Source organism: Bufo gargarizans, chromosome 3 (assembly GCF_014858855.1).
Source record: "Bufo gargarizans isolate SCDJY-AF-19 chromosome 3, ASM1485885v1, whole genome shotgun sequence".
Lineage (NCBI taxonomy): Eukaryota > Metazoa > Chordata > Amphibia > Anura > Bufonidae > Bufo > Bufo gargarizans.
Window position 1 is genome coordinate 295,392,759 of NC_058082.1, and position 26,731 is coordinate 295,419,489.

At 45.8% G+C, this 26,731-nt stretch overlaps 1 protein-coding gene across 1 annotated transcript in view; it reads left to right on the forward strand.

The window, feature by feature from the left end:
• Positions 1–26,439, forward strand: part of CCDC28B (coiled-coil domain containing 28B) — a 53,889-nt gene extending 27,450 nt beyond the window's left edge. The window contains exons 5-6 of the mRNA XM_044287366.1: positions 15,097–15,119; positions 26,004–26,439. Of these exons, the coding sequence (XP_044143301.1) occupies positions 15,097–15,119; positions 26,004–26,079 (99 nt within the window). The 3' untranslated portion in view covers positions 26,080–26,439. The remainder of the gene's footprint in view (positions 1–15,096; positions 15,120–26,003) is intronic.
• The last annotated feature ends 292 nt before the right edge of the window (positions 26,440–26,731 follow it).

Below are 26,731 nucleotides of genomic sequence, written 5' to 3' on the forward strand. Positions count from 1 at the left end.
CACAGACATCCATTTAATTAACTCAATTACTCTAGCACTATCTATCTACCTATCTATCTATCTATCTATCTATCTATCTATCTATCTATCTCATATCTATCTATCTATCTATCTATCTCATATCTATCTATCTATCTATCTCATATCTATCTTTCTACCTATCTAATATCTATCCATCTATCTATCCATCCATCTATCTATCTAAATGAAAAGTAAATAGCATCACTTATATGCCAGGTGCAAAGTCCTTGCAGGATTCCGGATGAAAAAATCTACAAACTGTAATGTAAAATTGAAACAAGGCAGCACTCCGGTCTTAGTTAAGGAAAGTGGATCCTTTATTACACCTGTCACGATCCCTACTCTCAGGTCACGTCACTGGGGTGAATTATACTAGTGAGCTTGTCAAGTTACCACAGAAATTCCCACCCACCTATTCTAGATGAGGGAATTATGCTAACTTACTCCCCTAGATTCTAACACCCCAATATTTTCTGTCACAATAGCTGCCACCACCTATACTATAAGGCAATAGGGGCCTATACTCACATATTCTCTCAACCCAAATTTAACACAGTAACACAGGTTATCTATATGGGACCTAAAATCCTCTGAAACACTACTGGTAACGTTATTCCCTCCGAAAGAGCAAGTCCTATAAGACCACAAGGAATGCACTTATTAATGTTTAAATTTAATACACAATAGTGTACTGCAATACAAAAAGAGAGTGTCAGATAAAAAATAAATATACATACAATAACAATGCAATAAAACAGATAAAATAAAAGGGATAAAATACAGAACATTGGCTTACTAAGATGCAGCAGTTATATTCCAGCTGAAGATATGGGCAGTCACTCCAAACGATGTGAATCCCCAAAATGGCTGACCATTACCTGTTCACAGCGATTCCTCGCTGTATGAGAGGGACTGTGGGTACAGGTATGATCCCATAATCAGAATCGCTTCCAGAAGGCCAGATCCTGAAAACCGAGAAATGCCTCCTGTCCAGTATGGCGTGCATAGACTCTGCCCGAAGCCTATGTCAGGCTGAACACAATTATTAGGGTTCTGAGGCTGTGGGTGCCATGAGGTCAGAGTTATGGCTTCTGATATTATTTCATTCATCTACTGAATGGGTTAGACCACCCACTGGTCTAGCAGCCAACATGTCTAGGGTGGCTGTGCATTTTAAGTATCCCCCTCCCAGGTCTTCATTAGGATGCCCAAATGGTTTGCAATTAGCAGGCCAGTGCTAAATGGGGGCTTCCTCTGAGATTGTGGAGTGTCTCACCTAGTCTTCAGACGGGCTGGCATCTAGAGGCACCAAATAGCCACTGCTATACAATTAGCTATTGATAATGTAAGTTTAGGAGAATTTGAGATCTATCTATCTATCTATATCTCTATCTATCAGTCTATTTACCTCAGATTTCGTTACAACACCCATTGCAACGTTTCAGCGCATCTCAATGGAGCCTTTGTCAGGCAGTGATAACAGTGCTCCAAGCAGATATATATAGGTAAGTGCCAAAGTGTACATGATTAGAAATTGATGAGGTCAATCAACAAATAAACATAATTATAAACCTGTAAATATAGTCATTCTCATTAAAATACCTTTCATACTTGAATTTCCAGTATGTGTGATTGACAAGTGTGTGATAAATCGCATATGTATCAATGAATAATGTGTAATCCCTAAAAAATCCATCATTGTGTCCCATAAAAAACAATAAAGTGCACATGTGAAAAATAGAATACATCTGGGTAATGAAATTAGTGAGACGCTCACCCTCTATTATCAGATCCATGTGGTAACGATTCAGCGTACAATAATGAAGCAGCCGCCGGCTCACTGCGCACAGTGCTTCTACTTCCGGGCGGCTGCTTCATGAATTATTATCACAGGGATCGCAGGTCAGTGAATGTAACAGAGCATTATATTGCATAGAAAGGGGGAATATAAATGTAATTTTAACTCCTAAGACTCCTGTGCCCAGCCTTCTGTCTCCCAGGGAAGCACGGGAGGCAGAAGCACAGCGTCTGCACAGCCCGTCTCCCCCTTTTTTTTTATAGGAGACGGTTGGCCCTTAGCAACGCTCTTTTGAAGAGTGCTGCTAAGGGCCATTTCAGACCCAGTTTTCTACCAAAAATAAACGTTTTGGCTAAATAAAGTCTATTGCAAAATTGTTACCTATCACTTGCCCTACACTTTAGCAAAAAAAATATGACAGTTATCCTTTAAGGACACATGACGTACCGGTACGTCATGTGTAGTTCCGATCACTGCCGTGCGGCAGGCAGTGATCGGAACTGGGTGCCTGCTGAAATCAATCAGCAGGCACCCTGGGACAATGCGCCGGGGGGACAATGCGCCGGGGGGTCCCATGACCCCCCCTGTATCAATTCAGACCTGCGGTTTGCGGCTTTTACGGGTCGTTGCGGCGGGCGGGCGGCGGTGCCATCGGGTCCCCGTGCTACTGTAATGGGGACCCAATGGCATGGAAGGCAGCGCGATGCCTTCCTTAGGCATCGGCGCTGCCTTCCGGTGAAGAGGCTGTGAGATCCAGTCCCCTGGATCTCACAGGCAGGAAGCTATATGAGTAATACACACTGTATTACTCATACAGCCAATGCATTCCAATACAGAAGTATTGGAATGCATAGTAAAGGGGATTAGACCCCAAACATTTGAAGTCCCAAAGTGGAACAAAAAATAAAGTGAAAAAAAAGTTGAAAAAAAAGTTTTCCCACAAAAAAATTAAAAGTTTCAAGTAAAAAACAAAAATGTCATTTCCCCCCAAATAAAGAAAAAAAATAATTGGTAAAAAATAGGGAAAAAACATAGACATATTAGGTATCGCCGCGTCCGCATCAACCGGCTCTATAAACATATCACATGACCTAACCCCTTAGATGAACACCGTAAAAAATAAAAACTGTGCTAAATAAACAATTTTTTTGTCACCTTACATCACTAAAAGTACAACAAGCTATCAAAAAGGCGTATGCCCACCAAAATAGTGCCAATCTAACCATCACCTCATCCCACAAAAAAATGAGCCCCTACCTAAGACAATCGCCCAAAAATTAAAAAAAAACTATGGCTCAGAATATGGAGAGACTAAAACATCATTTTTTTTGTTTTAGAAAAGCTGTTATTGTGTAAAACTTAATTAAATTAAAAAACGTATACGCATTAGGTATCGCCACGTCCATAATAACCTGCTATATAAAAATATCACATGACCTAACCCCTCAGGTGAAAAAAAAAAAGGCGTAAAAAAAGCAATTTTTTGTCACCTTACATCACAAAAAGTGTAATAGCAAGCGATCAAAAAGCCATATGCACCCCAAAATAGTGCCAATCAAACCGTCATCTCATCTCACCAAAAAAATTAGACCATACCTAAGATAATTGCCCAAAAACTGAAAAAACTATGGTTCTTAGAATATAGAGACACTAAAACATGATTTATTTTTGGTTTCAAAAATATTATTGTGTAAAATTTACATAAATAAAAAAAAGTATACATATTGGGTATCACTGCGTCCGTAATAACCTGCTCTATAAAAATATCACATGACCTAACCACTCAGGTGAATACCGTAAAAAAAGCCATTTTTTGTCACCTTACATCACAAAAAATGTAATAGCAAGCGATCAAAAAGTCATACGCACCCCAAAATAGTGCCAATCAAACAGTCATCTCATCCCGCAAAAATCATACCCTACCAAAGATAAATATTGAGTTTTGTTTGGCTGTTAACCCTTGCTTTGTAACTGGAAAAAAAATTATTAAAATGGTAAATCTGCCCAAAAAATGACATTTTGAAATGTTTTCTCTATTTTCCATTAATTCTTATGGAACACCTAAAGGGTTAACAAAGTTTGTAAAATCAGTTTTGAATACCTTGAGGGGTGTAGTTTCTAGAATGGGGTCATTTTTGGGTGGTTTCTATTATGTAAGCCTCACAAAGTGACTTCAGACCTGAACTGGTCCTTAAAAAGTGGGTTTTTGAAAATTTCGGAAAAATTTCAAGATTTGCTTCTAAACTTCTAAGCCTTGTAACATTCCCAAAAAATAAAATGTAATTCCCAAAATGATCCAAACAAGTAGACATATGGGGAATGTAAAGCAATAACTATTTTTGTGGGTATTACTATGTATTATAGAAGTAGAGAAATTGAAACTTGCTAATTTTTCAACATTTTTGGTAAATTTGGTATTTTTTTTATAAATAAAAATGAATTTTTTTGACTCCATTTTACCAGTGTCATGAAGTACAATATGTGACAAAAAAACTATCTCAGAATGGCCTGGATAAGTCATAGCGTTTTAAAGTTATCACCACATAAAGTGACACTGGTCAGATTAGCAAAAATGGCCTGGTCCTTAAAGGGGTATTCCCATCTTGCTAAATCAGCCTGAGCTGCAGTTACAGCAGAATTCACTTCCTGGTTTGAGGCTTCTAAAGCTGGGTGGGCTTAGGCAGCTAGAGTGAAGGCCGGCCACACCTCCTTATGACCTCACACTGAGAACTCAGTCCTTGCGTGCTAGTTCATGTGAAGAGTATGACTCATCAGTCTGGCAGCCTGCAGTGTCTGAGGCCCCTCCCCCTGCTGGGGAATCAGAGAGCTGTGATAAGTGAGCTCAGTGTACAGGAACATGTGGCTGTTCGGCACAGTTTTAGGGTCCATTCACACGTCCGCAAATGGGTCCACATCCGTTCCGCAATTTTGCGGAACAGGTGCGGACCCATTCATTCTCTATGGGGACGGAATGGATTCCGACAGCACACAGTGTGCTGTCCGCATTAATGGAGCGTGGCCTCAATCTTCCGTTCCACAGCTCCGCAAAGGATAGAACATGTCCTATTCTTGTCCGCAGCTGCGGACAAAAATAGGCATTTCTATAGGGGGTGCCGGCCAGTTGTGTTGCGGATCCGCAATTTGCAGGTCCGCAACACACCACGGACGTGTGAATGGACCCTTACACACAAAATCGCTGTCTGATCTCTTACAAACACATTTTTTTAAATAAAAAAATATAATTCCATAATATACATTAGCTCAAAAGCTTGTCAGCTAGTAGACTTATAATCTTTGCTTTTGTCTCCCATAAAACATGACCAACCCCCACCCACCAGCACTGATGCAGATATTTTTCCATTACAGCTGTACTCCAGTTGTGTATAAACCTTACACTATGTATCTTTATAGATGCATATACAGCTCAGCTACATGTGTCTTCTCTAGTCCCCTAACATCACTTTGGCTGAATGGCTTCCTATACAGCGTTGCTACATCTTTATTCTACTCCACCACTAGCACTGTGTCTGAAAAGCTTCATATACAGCTCTGCTACATCTTTATTCTACTCCTCCACTAGCACTGTGTCTGAAAAGCTTCATATACAGCCCTACTACATTTGACTGTTTATCTCTTCAACCAGCACTGTGGCTGAACAGTCTCATATACAGCTATGCTACATCTGATACTCTCTTCCATCAGCATTGATGCTGACACACCACATATACAGCACTGCTACATTTGTCTATTCCATTCCCCATTAGAACTGTGGCTGAACATCAGCATATTCAGCTCTCCTACATCTGATTCTCTCTTCCATCAGCATTGATGCTGATACACAACATATACAGCTCTGCTACATTTGTCCATTCCATTCCCCATTAGAACTATGGCTGAACATCAGCATATTCAGCTCTGCTACATCCATCAGCCCCCATATGCCTCCATCAGCCCCCCATATGCCTCCATCAGCCCCCATATGCCTTTATCAGCCCAAGTGCCTCCATCAGCCCCCATATGCCTCCATCAGCCCCCCATATGCCTCCATCAGCCCAAGTGCCTCCATCAGCCCCCCATATGCCTCCATCAGCACCCCATATGCCTCCATCAGACCAAGTGCCTCCATCAGCCCCCATATGCCTCCATCGGCCCAAGTGCCTCCATCAGCCCCCAATATGCCTCCAACAGCCCCCCATATGCCTCCATCAGCCCCCCATATGCCTTCATCAGCCCCCCATATGCCTCCATAAGCCCCCCATCAGCCCACGTGCCTCCATCAGCCCCCCATATGCCTCCATCAGCCCAAGTGCCTCCATCAGCCCCTTATATGCCTCCATCAGCCCCCCAAATGCCTCCATCAGCCCAAATGCCTCCATAAGCCCCCCATATGCCTCCATCAGCCCCCCATATGCCTCCATCAGCCCCCATATTCCTCCATCAGCCCAAGTGCCTCCATCAGCCCCCCAATGCCTCCATCAGCCCCCCATATGCCTCCATCAGCCCCCCATATGCCTCTATCAGCCCCCCATATGCCTCCATTAGCCCAAGTGCCTCCGTCAGCCCCCATATGCCTCCATCAGCCCCCCATATGCCTCTATCAGCCCCCCATATGCCTCCATCAGCCCCCCATATGCCTCCATAAGCCCCTCATATACCTTCATCAGCCCCCACGTACCTACATCAGCCCCTATATGCCCCCCCATATGCCTCCATCAGCCCAAGTGCCTCCATCAGCCCCCCATATGCCTCCATTAGCCCCCCATATGCCTCCATTAGCCCCCCATATGCCTCCATCAGCCCCCCATATGCCTCCATCAGCCCCCCATATGCCTCCATCAGCCCAAGTGCCTCCATCAGCCCCCCATATGCCTCCATAAGCCCCCCATATACCTTCATCAGCCCCCCAAGTGCCTCCATCAGCCCCCCATATGCCCCCATCAGCCTCCATCAGCCCCCCATATGCCTCCATCAGCCCAAGTGCCTCCATCAGCCCCCCATATGCCTCCATCAGCCCCCATATGCCTCCATCAGCTCAAGTGCCTCCATCAGCCCCCCATCTGCCTCCATCAGCCCCCATATGCCTCCATCAGACCAATTGCCTCCATCAGCCCCCCAAATGCCTCCATGAGTCCCCCATATGCCTCCATCAGCCCAAGTGCCTCCATCAGCCCCCCATATGCCTCCATCAGCCCCCCATATGCCTCCATCAGCCCCCATATGCCTTTATCAGCCCAAGTGCCTCCATCAGCCCCCATATGCCTCCATCAGCCCCCCATATGCCTCCATCAGCCCAAGTGCCTCCATCAGCCCCCCATCAGCCTCCATCAGCCCCCCATATGCCTCCATCAGCCCAAGTGCCTCCATCAGCCCCCCATATGCCTCCATCAGCCCCCATATGCCTCCATCAGCTCAAGTGCCTCCATCAGCCCCCCATATGCCTCCATCAGCCCCCATATGCCTCCATCAGACCAATTGCCTCCATCAGCCCCCCAAATGCCTCCATGAGTCCCCCATATGCCTCCATCAGCCCAAGTGCCTCCATCAGCCCCCCATATGCCTCCATCAGCCCCCCATATGCCTCCATCAGCCCCCATATGCCTTTATCAGCCCAAGTGCCTCCATCAGCCCCCATATGCCTCCATCAGCCCCCCATATGCCTCCATCAGCCCAAGTGCCTCCATCAGCCCCCCATATGCCTCCATCAGCACCCCATATGCCTCCATCAGACCAAGTGCCTCCATCAGCCCCATATGCCTCCATCGGCCCAAGTGCCTCCATCAGCCCCCCATATGCCTCCATCAGCCCCCATATGCCTTCATCAGCCCCCCATATGCCTCCATAAGCCCCCCATCAGCCCACATGCCTCCATCAGCCCCCCATATGCCTCCATCAGCCCAAGTGCCTCCATCAGCCCCTTATATGCCTCCATCAGCCCAAGTGCCTCCATCAGCCCCCCAAATGCCTCCATCAGCCCAAATGCCTCCATAAGCCCCCCATATGCCTCCATCAGCCCCCCATATGCCTCCATCAGCCCCCCATATGCCTCCATCAGCCCCCATATTCCTCCATCAGCCCAAGTGCCTCCATCAGCCCCCATATGCCTCCATCAGCCCCCCATATGCCTCCATAAGCCCCCCATATGCCTCTATCAGCCCCCCATATGCCTCCATTAGCCCAAGTGCCTCCATCAGCCCCCCATATGCCTCCATCAGCCCAAGTGCCTCTATTAGCCCTCCAAATGCCTCCATCAGCCCCCCATATGCCTCCATCAGCCCCCCATATGCCTTCATCAGCCCATGTGCCTCCGTCAGCCCCCCTTATGCCTCCATCAGCCCCCCATATGCCTCTATCAGCCCCCCATATGCCTCCATCAGCCCCCCATATGCCTCCATAAGCCCCTCATATACCTTCATCAGCCCCCACGTACCTACATCAGCCCCCATATGCCCCCCCATATGCCTCCATCAGCCCAAGTGCCTTCATCAGCCCCCCATATGCCTCCATTAGCCCCCCATATGCCTCCATTAGCCCCCCATATGCCTCCATCAGCCCCCCATATGCCTCCATCAGCCCCCCATATGCCTCCATCAGCCCCCCATATGCCTCCATCAGCCCCCCATATACCTTCATCAGCCCCCAAGTGCCTCCATCAGCCCCCCAAGTGCCTCCATCAGCCCCCCATATGCCTCCAACAGCCCCCATATGCCTCCATCAGCCCCCCATATGCCTCCATCAGCCCAAGTGCCTCCATCAGCCCCCATATGCCTCCATCAGCCCCCATATGCCTCCATCAGCTCAAGTGCCTTCATCAGCCCCCCATATGCCTCCATCAGCCCCCATATGCCTCCATCAGACCAATTGCCTCCATCAGCCCCCCAAATGCCTCCATGAGTCCCCCATATGCCTCCATAAGCCCAAGTGCCTCCATCAGCCCCCCATATGCCTCCATCAGCCCCCATATGCCTCCATCAGCCCCCATATGCCTTCATCAGCCCCCTATATGCCTCCATAAGCCCCCCATCAGCCCACGTGCCTCCAACAGCCCCCCATATGCCTCCATCAGCCCAAGTGCCTCCATCAGCTCCCCATATGCCTTCATCAGCCCAAGTGCCTCCATCAGCCCCCAAATGCCTCCATCAGCCCAAATGCCTCCATAAGCACCCATATGCCTCCATCAGCCCCCCATATGCCTCCATCAGCCCCCATATTCCTCCATTAGCCCAAGTGCCTCCATCAGCCCCCCAAATGCCTCCATCAGCCCCCCAAATGCCTCCATCAGCCCAAATGCCTCCATAAACCCCCCATATGCCTCCATCAGCCCCCCATATGCCTCCATCAGCCCCCATATTCCTCCATCAGCCCAAGTGCCTCCATCAGCCCCCCAAATGCCTCCATCAGCCCCCATATGCCTCCATAGTCCCCCATATGCCTCCATAAGCCCAAGTGCCTCCATAAGCCCCCCATATGCCTCCATTAGCCCAAGTGCCTCTATCAGCCCCCATATGCCTCCATAAGCCCCACATATGCCTCCATCAGCCCAAGTGCCTCCATCAGCCCCCCATATGCCTCCATCAGCCCCCCATATGCCTCCATCAGCCCCTCATATGCCTCCATCAGCCCCTCATATGCCTCCATCAGCCCAAGTGCCTCCATCAGTCCCTCATATGCCTCCATCAGACCCCCAAGTGCCTCCATCAGACCCCCAAGTGCCTCATCAGCCCCCATATGCCTCCGTAAGCCCCCCATATGCCTCCATAAGCCCCCATATACCTCCATCAGCCCCCCAAGTGCCTCCATCAGCCCCCCATATGCCTCCATCAGCCCCCCATGTGCTTCCATCAGCCCCCCATGTCCCTCCATTAGTCCCCCAAGTGCCTCCATCAGACCCCATATGCCTCCGTCAGCCCCCAAAGTGCTTCCATATACTTACCTGCGCTGTGGCCGCCCGACGCTCATTCTTCTTGTAACTCACCGGTCTGTGCGGCGCATTGCTTATGCTTATAGCAATGCGCCGCACAGACTTCTGAGTTACAAGAAGAAGGAGCGCCGGGCGGCCACAGTGCAGGTAAGTATATTGCTGCAGAGTAAATGACTATGGCAGCTAGGACTTCAGTAGCGTCCTGGCTGCCATGGTAACCGATCGGAGCCCCAGCATTACACTGCTGGGACTCCGATCGGAACTTCCACTGCCACCAATGATGGGGGGAGGAGGGGGAGGGCGCACTGCCAACCAATGATTTCGCCCCAAGAATGAAATTTTTAACCAATACTCGGCCATCCTGAAATTGAAGAAGGGGGGGAGGAGGGAGGCTGGCACAGTTATTATACACAGCAGCGCAGCCCCGATCTCCTCACCATTCACTGAGGAGATCCGGGCTGCGCTGCTGAACGCTGAAAGCCCGGACAGCTCCCCTCCTCCTCCGCTGATAGGACAACATTCCCCTCCCCCCTACGCCTTTTCCTTCTGGCGACGTGCGCGCTCACAGAATGAGAGGCCAGCCACTGGATCACCAGGGAAACATCTGCGCAAGCGCGGCCAATGGATGCAGCAGGCGAGTGGTGGCCGTATCCATGGCCAGCGAATATAAACGATGGAGTAGGAGAATTGAATTTTAGAGAGAACAGTAGTTTTTTTTAATGCTATATATTTAGTCAAATGTTCACTGGGGGGTATATAATTAAATGCAATATGATCATGATGATGGGAATACCCCTTTAAGGTGAAAATGAGCCCGGTCCCTAAGGGGTTAATGAGAATTACTATATTTACACGTTTATAATCATGCTTATTTATTGATTGACCTCATCAATTTCTAATCATGTACACTTTGGCACTTACCTATATATATCTGTTTGGAGCACTGTTATCACTGCCTGACAAAGGCTCCATTGAGATGAGCTGAAACGTTACAATGGGTGTAATAAAGGATCCACTTTCCTTAACTAAGACCGGAGTGCTGCCTTGTTTCAATTTTACAGTACTGTCTGTCTATCTATCATATATTATATACTGTAGATTCATTACACACAGAGTGATCTATTTCAGGCATTTATTTTAATGTTGATGATTATGGCTTACAGCTAATGAAAAGGAGTTAGAATAAAGAGTCAGTATCTCAGAAAATTACAATATTGTGAAACAGTTTAATATTGTAGACTCATGGTGTCACACTGTAATCAGCTAATCAACAGAAAACACCTGCAAACATTTCCTAAGCCTTTAAATTGTCCTCAGTCTGGTTCAGTAAGCTACACAATCATAGGAAGACTTGACAGTTGTCCAGAAGACAGTCAATGACACCCTTCACAAGGAGGGTATGCCACAAAAAAGTAATTGCTAAAGAAGCTGGCTGTTCACAGAGTGCTGTATCCAAGCATGCTAAAGAAAAGTTGAGTGGAAGGAAAAAGTGTGGTAGAAAAAGCTGCACAAGCAACAGGGATAATCATAGCCTTGAAAGGACTGTCAAAAAAGGTCATTAAGAATTTTGGGGAGATTCACAAGGAGTGGACTGCGATTGCGGCTGCTTCAAGAGCCACCACAAATACAGATGTATCAAGGACATCAGCTACAACTGTCACATTCCTTGTGTCAAGCACTCATGACCCAGACACAACGTCAAAAGTGTCTTATCTGGGCTAAGGAGAAAAAGGACTAGACTGTTGCGCAGTGGTCCAAAGTCCTGTTTTCAGATGTAAATTTTGCATTTGATTTGGAAATCAAGGCCCCAGAGTCTAGAGAAAGAGTGAAGTGCTTGAGGTCCACAGTGTGAAGTTTCCTCAATCAGTGATGGTTTGGGTAGCCATGTCATCTTTTGGTTTGGTATTGTCAAGAAGAAGATGAGAGCACCAGACCCAACAATGCAGACCAGCAGAAGGCAGCTATCAAAGCAACGTGGGCTTCCATAACACCTCAGCAGTGCCACAGGCTGCTTACCTCCATGCCACACCCCAATGATGCTAAAAATTAATGCAAAAGGAGCCCTGACCAAGTATTGAGTGCATATACTGTACATACTTTTCAGTAGGCCAACATTTCTGTATTAAAAATCATTTTTTAATTGGGCTTATATAATTTTCTGAGATACTGACTTTTGGGTTTCCATAATCTGCTGAGAAGCAGGTAAGTATGCTTCCCTACTCAAGTCTGCCCAAGAATGGGGGCCAAAATCCCCCCAAAGGGCACAACCCCTTTAAAGTTACATACTTCTATACTAAAGGGGTTGTCTCACAAATGTATTTTGTCTTTTAAAGGTTATGGTGTAAAATAATAAAATAAGTCATGGTCACCTTACTGATCTCCTGTATGTTAGTTGTACTGTATACACACTCACCTAAAGAATTATTAGGAACACCATACTAATACAGTGTTAGACCCCCTTTTGCCTTCAGAACTGCCTTAATGCTACGTGGCATTGATTCAACAAGGTGCTGATAGCATTCTTTAGAAATGTTGGCCCATATTGATAGGATAGCATCTTGCAGTTGATGGAGATTTGAGGGATGCACATCCAGGGCACGAAGCTTCCGTTCCACCACATCCCAAAGATGCTCTATTGGGTTGAGATCTGGTGACTGTGGGGGCCATTTTAGTACAGTGAACTCATTGTCATGTTCAAGAAACCAATTTGAAATGATTCGAGCTTTGTGACATGGTGCATTATCCTGCCGGAAGTAGCCATCAGAGGATGGGTACATGGTGGTCATGAAGGGATGGACATGGTCAGAAACAATGCTCAGGTAGCCTGTGGCATTTAAACGATGGCCAATTGGCACTAAGGGGCCTAAAGTGTGCCCAGAAAACATCCCCCACACCATTACACCACCACCACCACCAGCCTGCACAGTGGTAACAAGGCATGATGGATACATGTTCTCATTCTGTTTACGCCAAATTCGGACTCTACTATTTGAATGTCTCAACAGAAATCGAGACTCATCAGACCAGGCAACATTTTTCCAGTCTTCAACAGTCCAATTTTGGTGAGCTCGTGCAAATTGTGGCCTCTTTTTCCTATTTGTAGTGGAGATGAGTGGTACTCGGTGGGGTCTTCTGCTGTTGTAGCCCATCCGCTTCAAGGTCCTGCGCGTTGTGGCTTCGCAAATGCTTTGCTGCATACCTCGGTTGTAACGAGTGGTTATTTCAGTCAATGTTGCTCTTCTATCAGCTTGAATCAGTTGGCCCATTCTCCTCTGACCTCTAGCATCAACAAGGCATTTTTCCGCCCACAGGACTGCCGCATACTGGATGTTTTTCCCTTTTCACACCATTCTTTGTAAACCCTAGAAATGGTTGTGCGTGAAAATCCCAGTAACTGAGCAGATTGTGAAATACTCAGACCGGCCCGTCTGGCACCAACAACCATGCCACGCTCAATATTGCTTAAATCACCTTTCTTTCCCATTCTGACATTCAGTTTGGAGTTCAGGAGATTGTCTTGACCAGGACCACAACCCTACATGCATTGAAGCAACTGCCATGTGATTGGTTGACTAGATAATCGCATTAATGAGAAATAGAACAGGTGTTCCTAATAATTCTTTAGGTGAGTGTATTTTATAATTACAAACCGGATTCCCAAAAAGTTGGGACACTAAACAAATTGTGAATAAAAACTGAATGCAATGATGTGGAGATGGGAAATGTCAATATTTTATTTGTAAGAGAACGTAGATGACAGATCAAACGTTTAATCCGAGTAAATGTATCATTTTAAAGGAAAAATACGTTGATTCAAATTTTCACGGTGTCAACAAATCCCCAAAAAGTTGGGACAAGTAGCAATAAGAGGCTGGAAAAAGTAAATTTTAGCATAACGAAGAGCTGGAAGACCAATTAACACTAATTAGGTCAATTGGCAACATGATTGGGTATAAAAAGAGCTTCTCAGAGTGGCAGTGTCTCTCAGAAGCCAAGATGGGTAGAGGATCACCAATTCCCACAATGTTGCACAGAAAGATGGTGGAGCAATATCAGAAAGGTGTTACCCAGCGAAAAATTGCAAAGACTTTGCATCTATCATCATCAACTGTGCATAACATCATCCGAAGATTCTGAGAATCTGGAACAATCTCTGTGCGTAAGGGTCAAGGCCGTAAAACCATACTGGATTCCTGTGATCTCCGGGCCCTTAAACGACACTGCACCACAAACAGGAATGCTACTGTAAAGGAAATCACAGAATGGGCTCAGGAATACTTCCAGAAACCATTGTCAGTGAACACAATCCACCGTGCCATCCGCCGTTGCCAGCTGAAACTCTACAGTGCAAAGAAGAAGCCATTTCTAAGCAAGATCCACAAGCTCAGGCGTTTTCACTGGGCCAGGGATCATTTAAAATGGAGTGTGGAAAAATGGAAGACTGTTCTGTGGTCAGACGAGTCACGATTCAAAGTTATTTTTGGAAATCTGGGACGCCATGTCATCCGGACCAAAGAGGACAAGGACAACCCAAGTTGTTATCAACGCTCAGTTCAGAAGCCTCTCTGATGGTATGGGGTTGCATGAGTGCGTGTGGCATGGGCAGCTTGCTTGTCTGGAAAGGCACCATCAATGCAGAAAAATATATTCAGGTTCTAGAAGAACATATGCTCCCATCCAGACGTCATCTCTTTCAGGGAAGACCCTGCATTTTTCAACAAGATAATGCCAGACCACATTCTGCATCAATCACAACATCATGGCTGCGTAGGAGAAGGATCCGGGTACTGAAATGGCCAGTCTGTAGTCCAGATCTTTCACCTATAGAGAACATTTGGCGCATCATAAAGAGGAAGGTGCAACAAAGAAGGCCCAAGACGATTGAACAGTTAGAGGCCTGTATTAGACAAGAATAGGAGAGCATTCCTATTTCTAAACTTGAGAAACTGGTCTCCTCGGTCCCCAGACGTCTGTTGAGTGTTGTAAGAAGAAGGGGAGATGCCACACAGTGGTGAAAATGGCCTTGTCCCAACTTTTGGGGGATTTGTTGACATCATGAAATTCTGATTCAACATATTTTTCCCTTAAAATTGTACATTTTCTCAGTTTAAACTTTTGTTCCGTGATTTATGTTCTATTCTGAATAAAATATTAGAAGTTGGCACCTCCACATCATTGCATTCAGTTTTTATTCACGATTTGTATAGTATCCCAACTTTTTTGGAATCCAGTTTGTATTAATAATGAACATATGTATAAAAATATGTGTAAGACTATTGTTATATCAGTTATGTTTATTTGATTTGTATTTGATTGGGAACTAAAGTGTCTAACAAACACTACATTTCTTTTATTTCAGCTGGAAGAACTGAGCAACTCTATGTATCCTTTTCAGTATGTTTAAAGGGAGTGTTTTAGACCGCTCAGATAGAGTTATAGAACATTTGCCCTCCATTAAAATATTACATCTCTAGTGTCTGTCCCACATAAAGATCCTGAAAAAAGTACAGTACAGGTAACTGCTCCCCTTGCAGTCCTCTGGCCCGCCCTCCTGGTCAGTTCTCAAGCGCCAGTCCCAGCCGGGCCTGCGCATGCACATTATTAAAGGGTTTCTAACACCAGATTTTCGGTGGTAGAAACATACTTTAGCTGTCTGACACTAGCGATCTGCTAGTGTCTGCTGTACCTGTGACGAAACCAACCTCGCCACAGTGTTTTGGAGGGGGCTGGTTGCCAGCCTCCTGCCTCAGGATTATGGCCCATATACTAACTTTAAAGAAGACAGGCCGGCCGCACAGCTTAAATCTGTCTTTGGAATTGTATTTTGTTATGTGAGGGCACCCAGATGGCTAGTTTAATTGTATTCGTGTGGTCTGAGTGCCATTCACCTAATGATATGCACTCAGACTTGAGCTATCTGGGAATATGTTAAATGTCTGTGGTTGCTGGGAGGGTGTGACATTGTGTGTTTAACTGGTGATTCCTGTCCTGTTGTCCCCACATGTGTATTGGCGATCTCCCCTTTGTCCTGAGAGATAATTGGATTATCCCTCGGTTGTCTCTGGGGCAGAGAGGAGGAAACCATGATGCATTGTGGGGATGTGCTGTATCTGTTTGGTGTGTCGCAGTCTCCATTCTGGTCCCCTGGGGGCGTGTCCACCAGATATGGACCTGCATAAATACGGGCGAGTAGCCCTCAATAAAGTGTTCCTGTTTTATCCTTCATCATGTTGAGACTGGTGTTTGGATAACTGATCAAAACTGGGGGATTGCTATACGCTGAAGATTTGCTATACTCCCCTGGCATAACTACTAGCTCTTGTAAGAGCTGTTCCTGCTCTCTGGCTGTAGGAGAGGTTCACCCACTGGAGCCTGGAGCCTTGTCGTAGGTCCAGCGTGGGTGGAGGACGGTGAGACCCCAACCAAGCTGCGGCGGTTCGTGGGGTCTGCAGGGCGTACGGTGTCAAGTGGAGTGCTTGGAGTCCTCGGAAAGCACTAGGAGCATCTATCGACGGAGGTACCCGGTCGGGGTGCCAGGCGTTCCGTTACAGTACCTAACCATGTTCATGTATTACCTTTGTCTGGAGCGGTTAAGCTTAAAAACGTTGTTTTATTGATATGCAAATGAGCCTCTAGGTGCTATGGGGGGCGTCTTTTCAGCACCTAGAGGCTCCATCTACTCACTATTTCTGCCGCCCAGCGCGTCCCTCCAGCCCGCCCCTCTCCTCTAGATTGACAGCCTACTTCTCTCCATCTCGGCCGAATTATCACGCCTGCGCCGTGTGCTTCTGTATTCGGCGCAGAGACTGTCGGACCACTCCCTGCGCCGTAATTGGCGCAGGCGCAGTGAAGATGCAGGGAGCCGGCATGTTTAAAGGGGTCTCCAAGTTAAATGCAAACTTTTTTCCCCTGCTTTTTCCTGCACTGCCTCCCCACTAGTGTTTGCTTTGCTGGCTGCGGCATGCGCCCAGCTCCTCCCTGACACTGGCATCATCTTCCAGGCTGCAGAGGTGATATTCCATGCACACATGTCACTGCTGCAACCAATCGCTCAGCAATGATGTCCCATGTACTGCTGAGGCCACAGATTTGCTGCACAGTGGCCTATGTCTCCTCTGCAGCCAGGAAGATGATGCCAGTGGCAAGGAGGACCCCAGCGCATGCTGAAAGAAGCATAAGAGAGAAGGGGTGAGCATAGATTCTTTTGTCATTTTAGCACATTTACGAGTGCTGCCTGAGTTATTAAAATGCCAGATTCAGTTTATAGGGTATCAGCCACCAGACATGGTCTAAGATAAGATAAGGTATTTCTAAAATGCTATGGATATGTCATAAATGTTAGTCATCAGAGTGTGATCAAGTAGAAACAGTAAAGGAGAAGACATCACTACTTGTGATAAATCACAAGTACTTTTTATTGTCATTGGAACTGTAAGATGGTCAGACAAAAACATGAAGTTTGGCTCCAGGGTACTGATTGTTTTCTACCTTCCCATTCTGCTTTAGTAAAATATATAAAAACTTGCCAATAAAGAAATGTATGGGACATAAGAAATACCAAAAAAGATGGCTGTTATGGTGGTCTTCCCATAAAATTGAGAAGTTGGAGTAATAATTGGAACCTCTATAGGGATAAAATGTCATGGCCCCTCCTGTGAGAGAGGTGAGAAGATCGCATAGACTTGCTGCACGTGAGGCTATCTGACAGGTCTCTCTGTTTTCCTCTATGTATGTTGTTGTTTGGCAGGATCTCACCTCTCCTCAGGTGCCGCTCGTTATCAGTGATGAGGCTCTATTTAGATCCGCATCACACTGCTGACCATGCAGGTTGATAGTTTCTGCTTGGTGTTGCTAGTGCTGGTTTGTCTTGGATCTCCTGCTTCTCCTTACATCTCTAAGCTAAGTACTTGTTGCCTTCACTGTTTCTTATTATCTGGTGTGTGTTGTTTCTAGGCCTCAGGGAGACGCAGGTTCCTTCATTCTGGAAGGAACCAGCTGTCCCATCCCCTGCTACCTATCCTAGGGCTTGTCAGTTTTGGCAGGGCTTTAGGTATCCGGTGTATGAGTATTTCCACCATCAGGATCTGCTCATACTGGCAGGAGTTAGGGAAAGGCCTAGGAATTACTAGGTCACCATCCCTCTTCCTTAGCTTTTGAGGCCTAGCTTGTTGTCTATTCGTTGTGGTGTGTGTAATGGATCTCCTGGATCTGGATCACCCCGACTGGGTACCTCCATTGATGAATGCTCCTAGTGCTTCCTGAGGGCTCCAAGCAATCCACTTGACATCGTAACCACCACTGACCCCACAAACCACCGCAGCTTTGTTGGGGTCTCGCCGTCCTCCACCTACGCTGGACCCAAGACCGGGCTTCAGCTTCCAGTAGGTGAACCTCTCCTAAATCCAGAGAGCAGGAACCAGGAGCAAGCTCTTACAAGAGGTTATACTCAGGGGAGTATTGTGATATAGCAATCCCCAATAGTGTAGTTATCCCATCCCCCAAACATGAGCCAAGACTTCATGAAGGGGTAAAGCAGGTCTGAAGAATAAGTGGGGGAGGGGAGGGGGGGGTGGACGTTGGTATCGCCTCGTGTCTTGGTGCTCGTCTGCTAGCTTGGCAGTGTCGTGTAGGGTACGGGGCTTTCGATCCCTTACCCAGTCTTGCACCTCTGGTGCCAGCCCCTTGAAGAATTGTTCTGGGAGGACCAGTTGTAGTAGGTCCTCCAGGGTAGTGGCTTGGGTCGCTTGTATCCACCCCATGGCAGCTCTGTGTAAGCGGTGAGCCCATTCTGCATGAGAATCCTTTTCCTGCTTAAGTTCCCTGAAATTACGTCTGCATGCCTCGGGGGTAATGGCATAACGTGCTAGAATGACCTGTTTCAACTTCTGGTAGTCTCTGCTATCCTCACCTGCACGGTACGCCTCTGCTGCGCAGCCAGATAATCTACTGGCAAGCAGGAGTACCAGATCTGTGGGACTGATATCATGCAGCTGGCACAATCTTTCAAAGTCCTGTAGATATCCGTCAATGTCGTCCTCTGTATCAGCGTAATTTCAAAATGCTTGATAGGGAATATCACTTTTTCCCTGGGTGATGCTGGATGGTGCTGGTGACCCCTCTCTGGATCGCCGGCCTGTTTTGTAGCTGCCTGGCCATGATATACTCCTGTAAATCTGCCATTATTCTTTCCAATGTTTCTTCCCTCTGTGGTGGAGGTGCCGTATTATTTGCTCGGTTTCCCTCCATGAGTTCGGCAATATGGGTAGCTTATTGCTAGCTATTTTACCCCTTGCTTCCAACAGTTCTTTTAGTGTAGGTCGTTTCAGTGCGACATAGTTCGTCTCCATTCACCGCCCGTTCGTATAGCCGAACATATTCCTGAACTCCGGTTTTTATACAAATGGCTGTTTCAACGAACCGCTGTTTTGCTGTGAGGTTTGAATCCCGTCGCTTGCCACCAATTGTAGCAGAGTAATAGTATAATCCACGGTATCTCCGCTGGTAGTATTATCCCGCATACAAGATACAGGTAGCGTAAGTATAATCCCCTTTTCCCAAGAACTGGCTGACACACAGTTTGGGAGTCAACAACAACTCTTTTAGGGTCCATTCACACATCCGTGTGTGTTTTGCGGATCGGCATTTTGTGGACCGCACATTGCCGGCACTAATAGAATATGCCTATTCTTGTCCGCAATTGCGGACAAGAATAGGGCATGTTCTATTTTTTGGGGGAACGGAAATGCAGACCCGGAAGTGCGGGTCCGCATTTCTGGATCCGGGCCACACATTGTGCGGCCCCATAGAAATGAATGGGTCCGCAATTCCGTTCCGCAAAATGCAGAACAGAATTGCGGATGTGTGAATGGACCCTTATTGTAATGTAACCGTTTATATACAAGTCCCCATGCAAGGGGTTTCCATAATGGCATTCCGGGGGGTTTCCCCTGGTGGACTCTGTGGAAAACTTAACCTGCAATGCTATTCCCTTATGGTTCATTACTTGTAAGACAAAAAGTAATCAATGACCTGCTGAGCATTTGTCTGGCTGTTCAGTAGAAACACAATGGCTACAATGTCCATTGGGTTATCCCTCAGGCTGAGGGGAGGCTGGCCTGTAACCAGTTTGTGATTAGAGAATGTATCATTTTCTGGGGGTATTGTTCCATAGAACACAATGGATACAATGTTAATGGGGTTATCGCCCAGGCTGAGGGGAGGGGATGTGTGGCATACACATCTGTTCGTGAAACTAGCATATGAATGAATGCCCTCAGTCTTGTAGAGTGTAAAATTAACACATGAACCCAGTCTTTGATATACTGAAGTGGCTAGGTTTGCCACAGTGTGTATTTGGTGTTTTCCCTTTCCCTTAGATCTCATGCACACGACCGTGGTGTGTTTTGCAGTCCTCAAACCATGGATCCGCAAAACACGGGTGGCGTTCGTGCGTGTTCCGCAATTTGCGGAACGGCACGGACAGCGTTCAATATAAATGCCTATTCTTGTCAGTAAAGCGCGTACAAGAATAGGATATGTTATTTATTTTTTTGCGGGGCCGCAGAACGGAGCCACGGATGCGGACAGCATACAGAGTGCTGTCCGCTTCTTTTGCGGCCCCATTGAAGTGAATGGGTCCGCATCCGAGCTGCCAAAATGGCGGCTCGGATGCGGACCCAAACAACGTCCGTGTGCATGAGGCCTTAACCTGTGACATAAAATGATCTACACTGCCTGACGTTTTTGTGCTTCTGATATTTTCATACAGCATGGAAAAGGTCAGGGGATTATAGAATCTGATTTACATACAGTGTATGTCTATGAGAGACAAGAAGCAATGTCCTGTGCTTTTCGCTAATAAACAAAATACCCTTTAGATCCCAGATCATATATGGTTGTAATGGCAGGGAAGTTTTACCCCAAAGAAGAACTGCACTTTTACTGAGCTGGCATCTTACAATGCTCCTGGAGATTCTAAAGCAATTACAGTCAAGTGCATACACTATGAAAGAATGATAGCGCCATCTAGTGTTCATCTTGCAGACTTTCAGCTATTACATCCTTAAATGTAACTGTAAAGAAACACTTTATGACAGCACATACATTACTTCATCCATCTTCCTTATTTCTAAATACACAAAGAAGCTGCAAGGCAGACAGAGAAGATTAAGGAATTAACTCTGCTTCATTTTGCCTTTACATTTTACAACACAATGACCTCCCTTTTCCCATTTTGTTAATGCGAAGACACCTCTAAAAGCAAAGTGATCGTATATATTTTAATAGCATTGTCTTACTTAAGGCTCCCTAATTAAGTAAATATATATTAAGTACTTTCATTAATATCTCCACAACTTCCGATAATCAGGAATATTTGATCATATAGCACCCATTAGGTCCCCATTTTCTTTCCCTATTGTTGTATCTTTCCTATTCTTGAAGAACATGAAGGCAGCGCAATAGTATGTTTGTAAAAAAGGAGTCTATGGTGTCCACTGAAGTAAGCACTGCACATTTCCATACATGACCCCCTGCCTACATTGCTAAGGCTCCGTACATTGCACTGTGAGGGGGAGGTCCCGGGGTAGACTGGCCATGTACCCTACAGAGAAATGTCCTGGTAGGCCGATGCCCAGTGGGCCACCTGAGCCCTCCTCACAGGCGCTGGCCAGGTACATAACGATCTGATGCTCACAGCATTCATTAATGCTAGGAGCACCAGGTACATGTGCACTTGGCCAGCAGCTACAGGTCCCTCCTGAAGTCAACGGCATCATCATCCTGATGCACTGTGGTATTTGGGTTTGCCGGGGCATTATTTTGTGCTGTACTGTGGCATTGCTGGCCCTGCCTACTTGTGTTGCCCTGCTTTTCAGTTCAAACTCACCTACAACTTGGGGCCACTTTTAGGTTTTTTTTCCAGGGACACTTTAAGTTCCCAATCTGACATTGGGGAGGTCCCATGTACAAACTGGAGCACTGGTGCTAGGTTTACATAGCTCAGCTCACGCATTTTTTATTTATATTTTTTACAAATATAGTATTAAAGCCCTCAGATTTTTTTAAGAATTAGAGGGTTAAAAGGATTGGTTCACTAATATAAATGTATCTCGCCCAACAGATATCACAGTTATATCACTTTTCCCAAATACTGCCATTTATCCAAACTGCCTTTTTCTAAAGTCATTAGCCTACCATTGGCAAATCTATTATCATTTCCAGTTGCTGTAGGTCAGGGATCAGCAACCTCCAACATACCTGCTGTTCTGAAACTACAACTCCCAGAATCCTCCTTTCACTTCTGTGGGAGTTACAAGAACAGCAGAGTAAGTTTGCATGCTGGGAGTTGTAGTTTCGCAGCAGCTGGAGTGCCGGAGGTTGCTGATCCCTGCTGTAGGTTATGTCCTGCATTGGAGTCTTGTAATGCAGGAGGTAGGAAAGTGTCAATGGCAAGAACAAGGGGAGTGGTTAGTGTCACATGATCTGCTGATATCAGGACACATCTCACTGTCCTAAGGAATGATAGGACGGCAACTAAGACCTCATATCAGACCCCCAAACTCCATCAGCTTTAGGTCAAACTCTCAGACCCCCAAGCTTCACCAGCCTCAGATCAGCCCTCCCATCAGACCATCCAACCTCCATTAACCCCTTAAGGGCCCAGGCCATTTTTAGCAAATCTGACCAGTGTCACTTTATGTGGTGATAACTTTAAAACTCTTTTACTTATCCAGGCCATTCTTATCACATATTGTACTTCATGACAGTGGTAAAATTGAGTCAAAAAATGTAATTTTTATTCATAAAAAAATACCAAATTTAACCATAAATTTGGAAAAAGTTGCAAATTTCCAAATTTCAATTTCTCTACTTTTATAATACAGTAGATAGTAATAACTTTACATTCCCCATATTTCTACTTCATGTTTGGATCATTTTGTGAATGCCAATTTATTTTTGGGGGACGTTAGAAGGCTTAGAAGTTTAGAAGCAAATCTAGAAATTTTTCTGAAACTTTCCAAAACCCACTTTTTAATGACCAGCTTAGGTCAGAAGTCACTTTGTGAGGTTTAGGCCTTTTTTTTCTTGTTTACGGGCCGTTTTTTGCGTTCCGTATACGGAACCATTCATTTCAATGGTTCCGCAAAATAAATGGAATGTACTCCGTATGCATTCCATTTCCGTTCCATTGAAAAATAGAACATGTCCTATTATTGCCCACAAATCACGTTCCGTGGCTCCATTCAAGTCAATGGGTCCGCAAACAAAATGCATCCGTATGTCTTCGGTATCTGTTCCGCTTCTGCAGAACCATCTATTGAAAATGTTATGGCCAGCCCAATTATTTCTATGTAATTACTGTATACTGTATATGCCATAGGGAAAAACGGAACAGAAACGGAAATAAAAAACAGAACAACAGATCCATGAAAAACGGACCGCAAAATACTGAAAAAGCCATACGGTCGATTGAAAGAGGCCTTATATAATAGAAACTACCAAAAAATGACCCCATTTTAGAAACTACACCCCTCAAGGTATTCCAAATTTTTTTTTTATTTTTTTTTAGTGTCTCCATATTCTGAAAGCCATAGTTTTTTTTGCGACTGTCTTATGTAGGGGCTCATGTGTTTTGGTATGAGATGACGGTTTGATTGGTACTATTTTAGGGCGCATATGACTTTTTGATCGCTTGGTATTACACTTTTTGTGATGGACCATGTGATGAGCGCAGTGACGTCTCAAAGGTCCTTTAACCAGGTCCTGGAGAAAGTAGAAAGAAGAGGCGATCTGCTACGCGATCAAGTGGATGGGGTGAGTTAAATTTATTATTTTTAACCCCTCAATGGACATTTTACTAAGCATTCTGTATTAATAATGCTATTATTTTCCCATGTTTTAAGGGAAAATAATACAGATCGGGTCCCCATCCTGATCGTCTCCTAGCAACCATGCGTGAAAATTGCACCGCGTCCGCACTTGCTTGCGGATGCTTGCGATTTTCACGCAGCCCCATTCACTTTTATGGAAAACGCACAATATAGAGCTTGCTGCGATTTTCACGCAACGCACAAGTTATGCGTAAAAATCACCGCTCATGTACACAGCCCCATTGAAGTGAATGGGTCCGGATTCAGAGCAGGTGCAATGCGTTCACCTCAAGCATTGCACCCGGGGAATTCTCGCCCCGTGTGAAAGGGGCCTAACAGTTGCCTAGAAGACCGAGCCCTGGGGCTTGATCTCCTCGGCATCCGTAGCTGGCAGTCCCGATACCTGTTCAAGGCATCAGGGCTGCCATAGCAACCATTGCGTCCCCGTCATTGCAGCACGGGGACCCGATGGGGATATACAAGCTGCCGCAAACCCCCTGTATGCCGCGGTCAGCGTGACCACGGCATACAGGGGGTTAATCTGCCGGCATCGGTGCTTTCACCGATGCTGGCAGATACAGCAGGGGCCCGGCTGCTGATCAGACCTCAGAGCAGATGTTTAAAAATAAATAATTAAATAAACTTACCTCGATTGCTCCAGATGGAGCTGCCACTCACTCACCCTCCCTAGTCTTCCGGCTTGCGTTGCACTGTGACCTGATGTCGCAGGCAGCATCAGGTTATATTGCGCACCTCCATGTACTACATCCTGACTCTGTACGCAGTCAGGACACAGTGCAGAGCGTAACCCAGAAAAAGACTAGGGAGGGTGAGTAGATCCAGCTCAGCGCTTCACTCACCGATCCCTGCGCCTCCGTGCTGATGACCGCTTCCATAATGGAAATGTTCATTAGCGTTAGCGATCGGACTGAAAGACACACTGCCACTTTTCCTCACTTTTGTAAGATAGAAATGGGAGCTAGAGTAACTGAGGAAAATACACTTTAGAGTGAAAAATACTTTATTACATAAAAAAAAAAGCTATATCATGCAGAACTTAGTTAACCCCTTAATGACCAGGCCTGAAAAAGCCTTAAAGGGGTTGTTCCATCTTGCCGTTACTATGGCGAGATGGGACTAGCTAGGAGAAACAGCGGAGCGGGGCGGCGCTGTGCTCTTTCAGTAGCTCCCACTACAGTGCATTGGAGCTACGGAAACAGTGTAGCACAGCAAGCTATTCAGTTTCTCTAACTCGAAATCAACTTCAGGTCCCATGGTCATGTGAATACCTAATATCAGTATATATATTTTTTTTTTATCTAATGCGTGCATGATGCAGACAGGCCGGGGGTCCTTCATAGGTCCTCAGGGCTGACTGTATGTCACTCCCCCAGCCGCTGAACAGGTCACTGGTAAATGATAAAATGGTAAAATGATGCGGTATGTACCGCTGCAGTTAAAAGGTTAACAGCCAAGATCAGAGCTTCCTCCGACCCTAGCTGTGAAGTGGAGCCTACGCTTAGAACAGAGGCTGTAACTATCTGCTAGTTTTTAGCGCAGGAGCGCTCCAGCCGCCGTTAATCCCCTTAACTGCACCGATGCTGAAAGATATAATTGCAGACTGAGGCCCTGATGGGCTATCAAGACAGTGGGTGATCGTTAAGGGGTTAAAGAGAATTTGTCACAAACCCTGATTTGTCTGTTTTGATGCATTTTTGCATTCCCCATGAAATAACAATTCTGGAGCATCATCTCTTGTTCTTTACAGTTTCCCCCCCATAGAAATGTATGCACAGTTGGACAACTGGGTGTTTAACAGTCACTACAAAATCTGACACTGTCCAACCAGTTCTGATGGTGCAAGACCTGTCCTCAGGATAGGCCATCAATATTAAATCGGAGGGGCCCGAGACCCTCACTCTGGCCAATCAGCTGTTACCTTGTATCCAGCAACAGAACTACACAGCTCCATCCACTGTGTAGTGGATGGAGCTGGTAACTGCAGTGCTGCTCCCATTTATTTCAGTGCGAGCAACGCTGCAGTTACCTGCTCTGTACACTATACACTGGATAATGCTATGTAGCTCTGCTCCAACTTCCGGCTACAAGGTAACAGCTGACTGGTTGGGATGCAGGATGTTAATCAATATCAGATTGGTGGGGTCTAATTTGAGGACAGGTCATCAATATCAAAATCTTGGACAACCCCTTTGATATAAGCGGTAAAAGAAAGATAAAAATAAAGCTGAATATTGCATCTAACACAAATCCTTTAGGGACAGGGTGATGGATGTAAAAAATGAGGGTTACAAACAAATAGAAAGTAAAGAATACTCACAAACTAATATTGCACAAACATAACTATTCTTATACATCCTTAACAAAGATTACTTAGCCAAAAGCTGAATCTGGCAGAAAACCAGGATGCGCCGCCATCTCCCAATGAAGATTTAACAGAGAGTATCCACTAGGGAGGACTGGCTGTAAACTACAAGAAGTAGAATGCTAACAGACAATGATGGCAGTAAGACCGAAGACTCACCATTCAGAAGTCCACAGGTCCCAAAGTGTCCTCGCTGCTCTGAAAAGCCATATAGAAGCACAATGAACGAGGAGCATGAGGAATAGACAAGAGCCTGCTGTCCTACAGGAGGTACAACCTTAGGACAGGAAATGCATGGAAAAGATAGATAGTAGCTGGTGTCAAGCACAGTAGAAAATTCTTCAATTTTGAGACTTTAGAAATATAGGGAATAGTTTTTCTTTCATCTATGAGGTAACAATGTTTTAATATCTACAATATAGAAATTAACTTATTACTTCCTAATAAAATCGCTTAAGATATTAAGAGCAGGTTGTTGAGTTATTTATTAAAGAATATTCTTGCATCTCCATCTACTGTGAAACTACAACTCCCACTGTCAAACGAAATGCTGGGAGTTGTATTTTACCAGACGTTTCAGACAACATGACAGTACAATTAAAGGGGTTATCACATGATTCATGTATAAAATGTCAATCAGACATCATACAGTATATGACAATCTCTTTCTAACAAAGCTAGAACCAGCCCTCCACCTCACATGGATCCAGAGATCTCCCCGTTCATTGCTCTGCTAGATT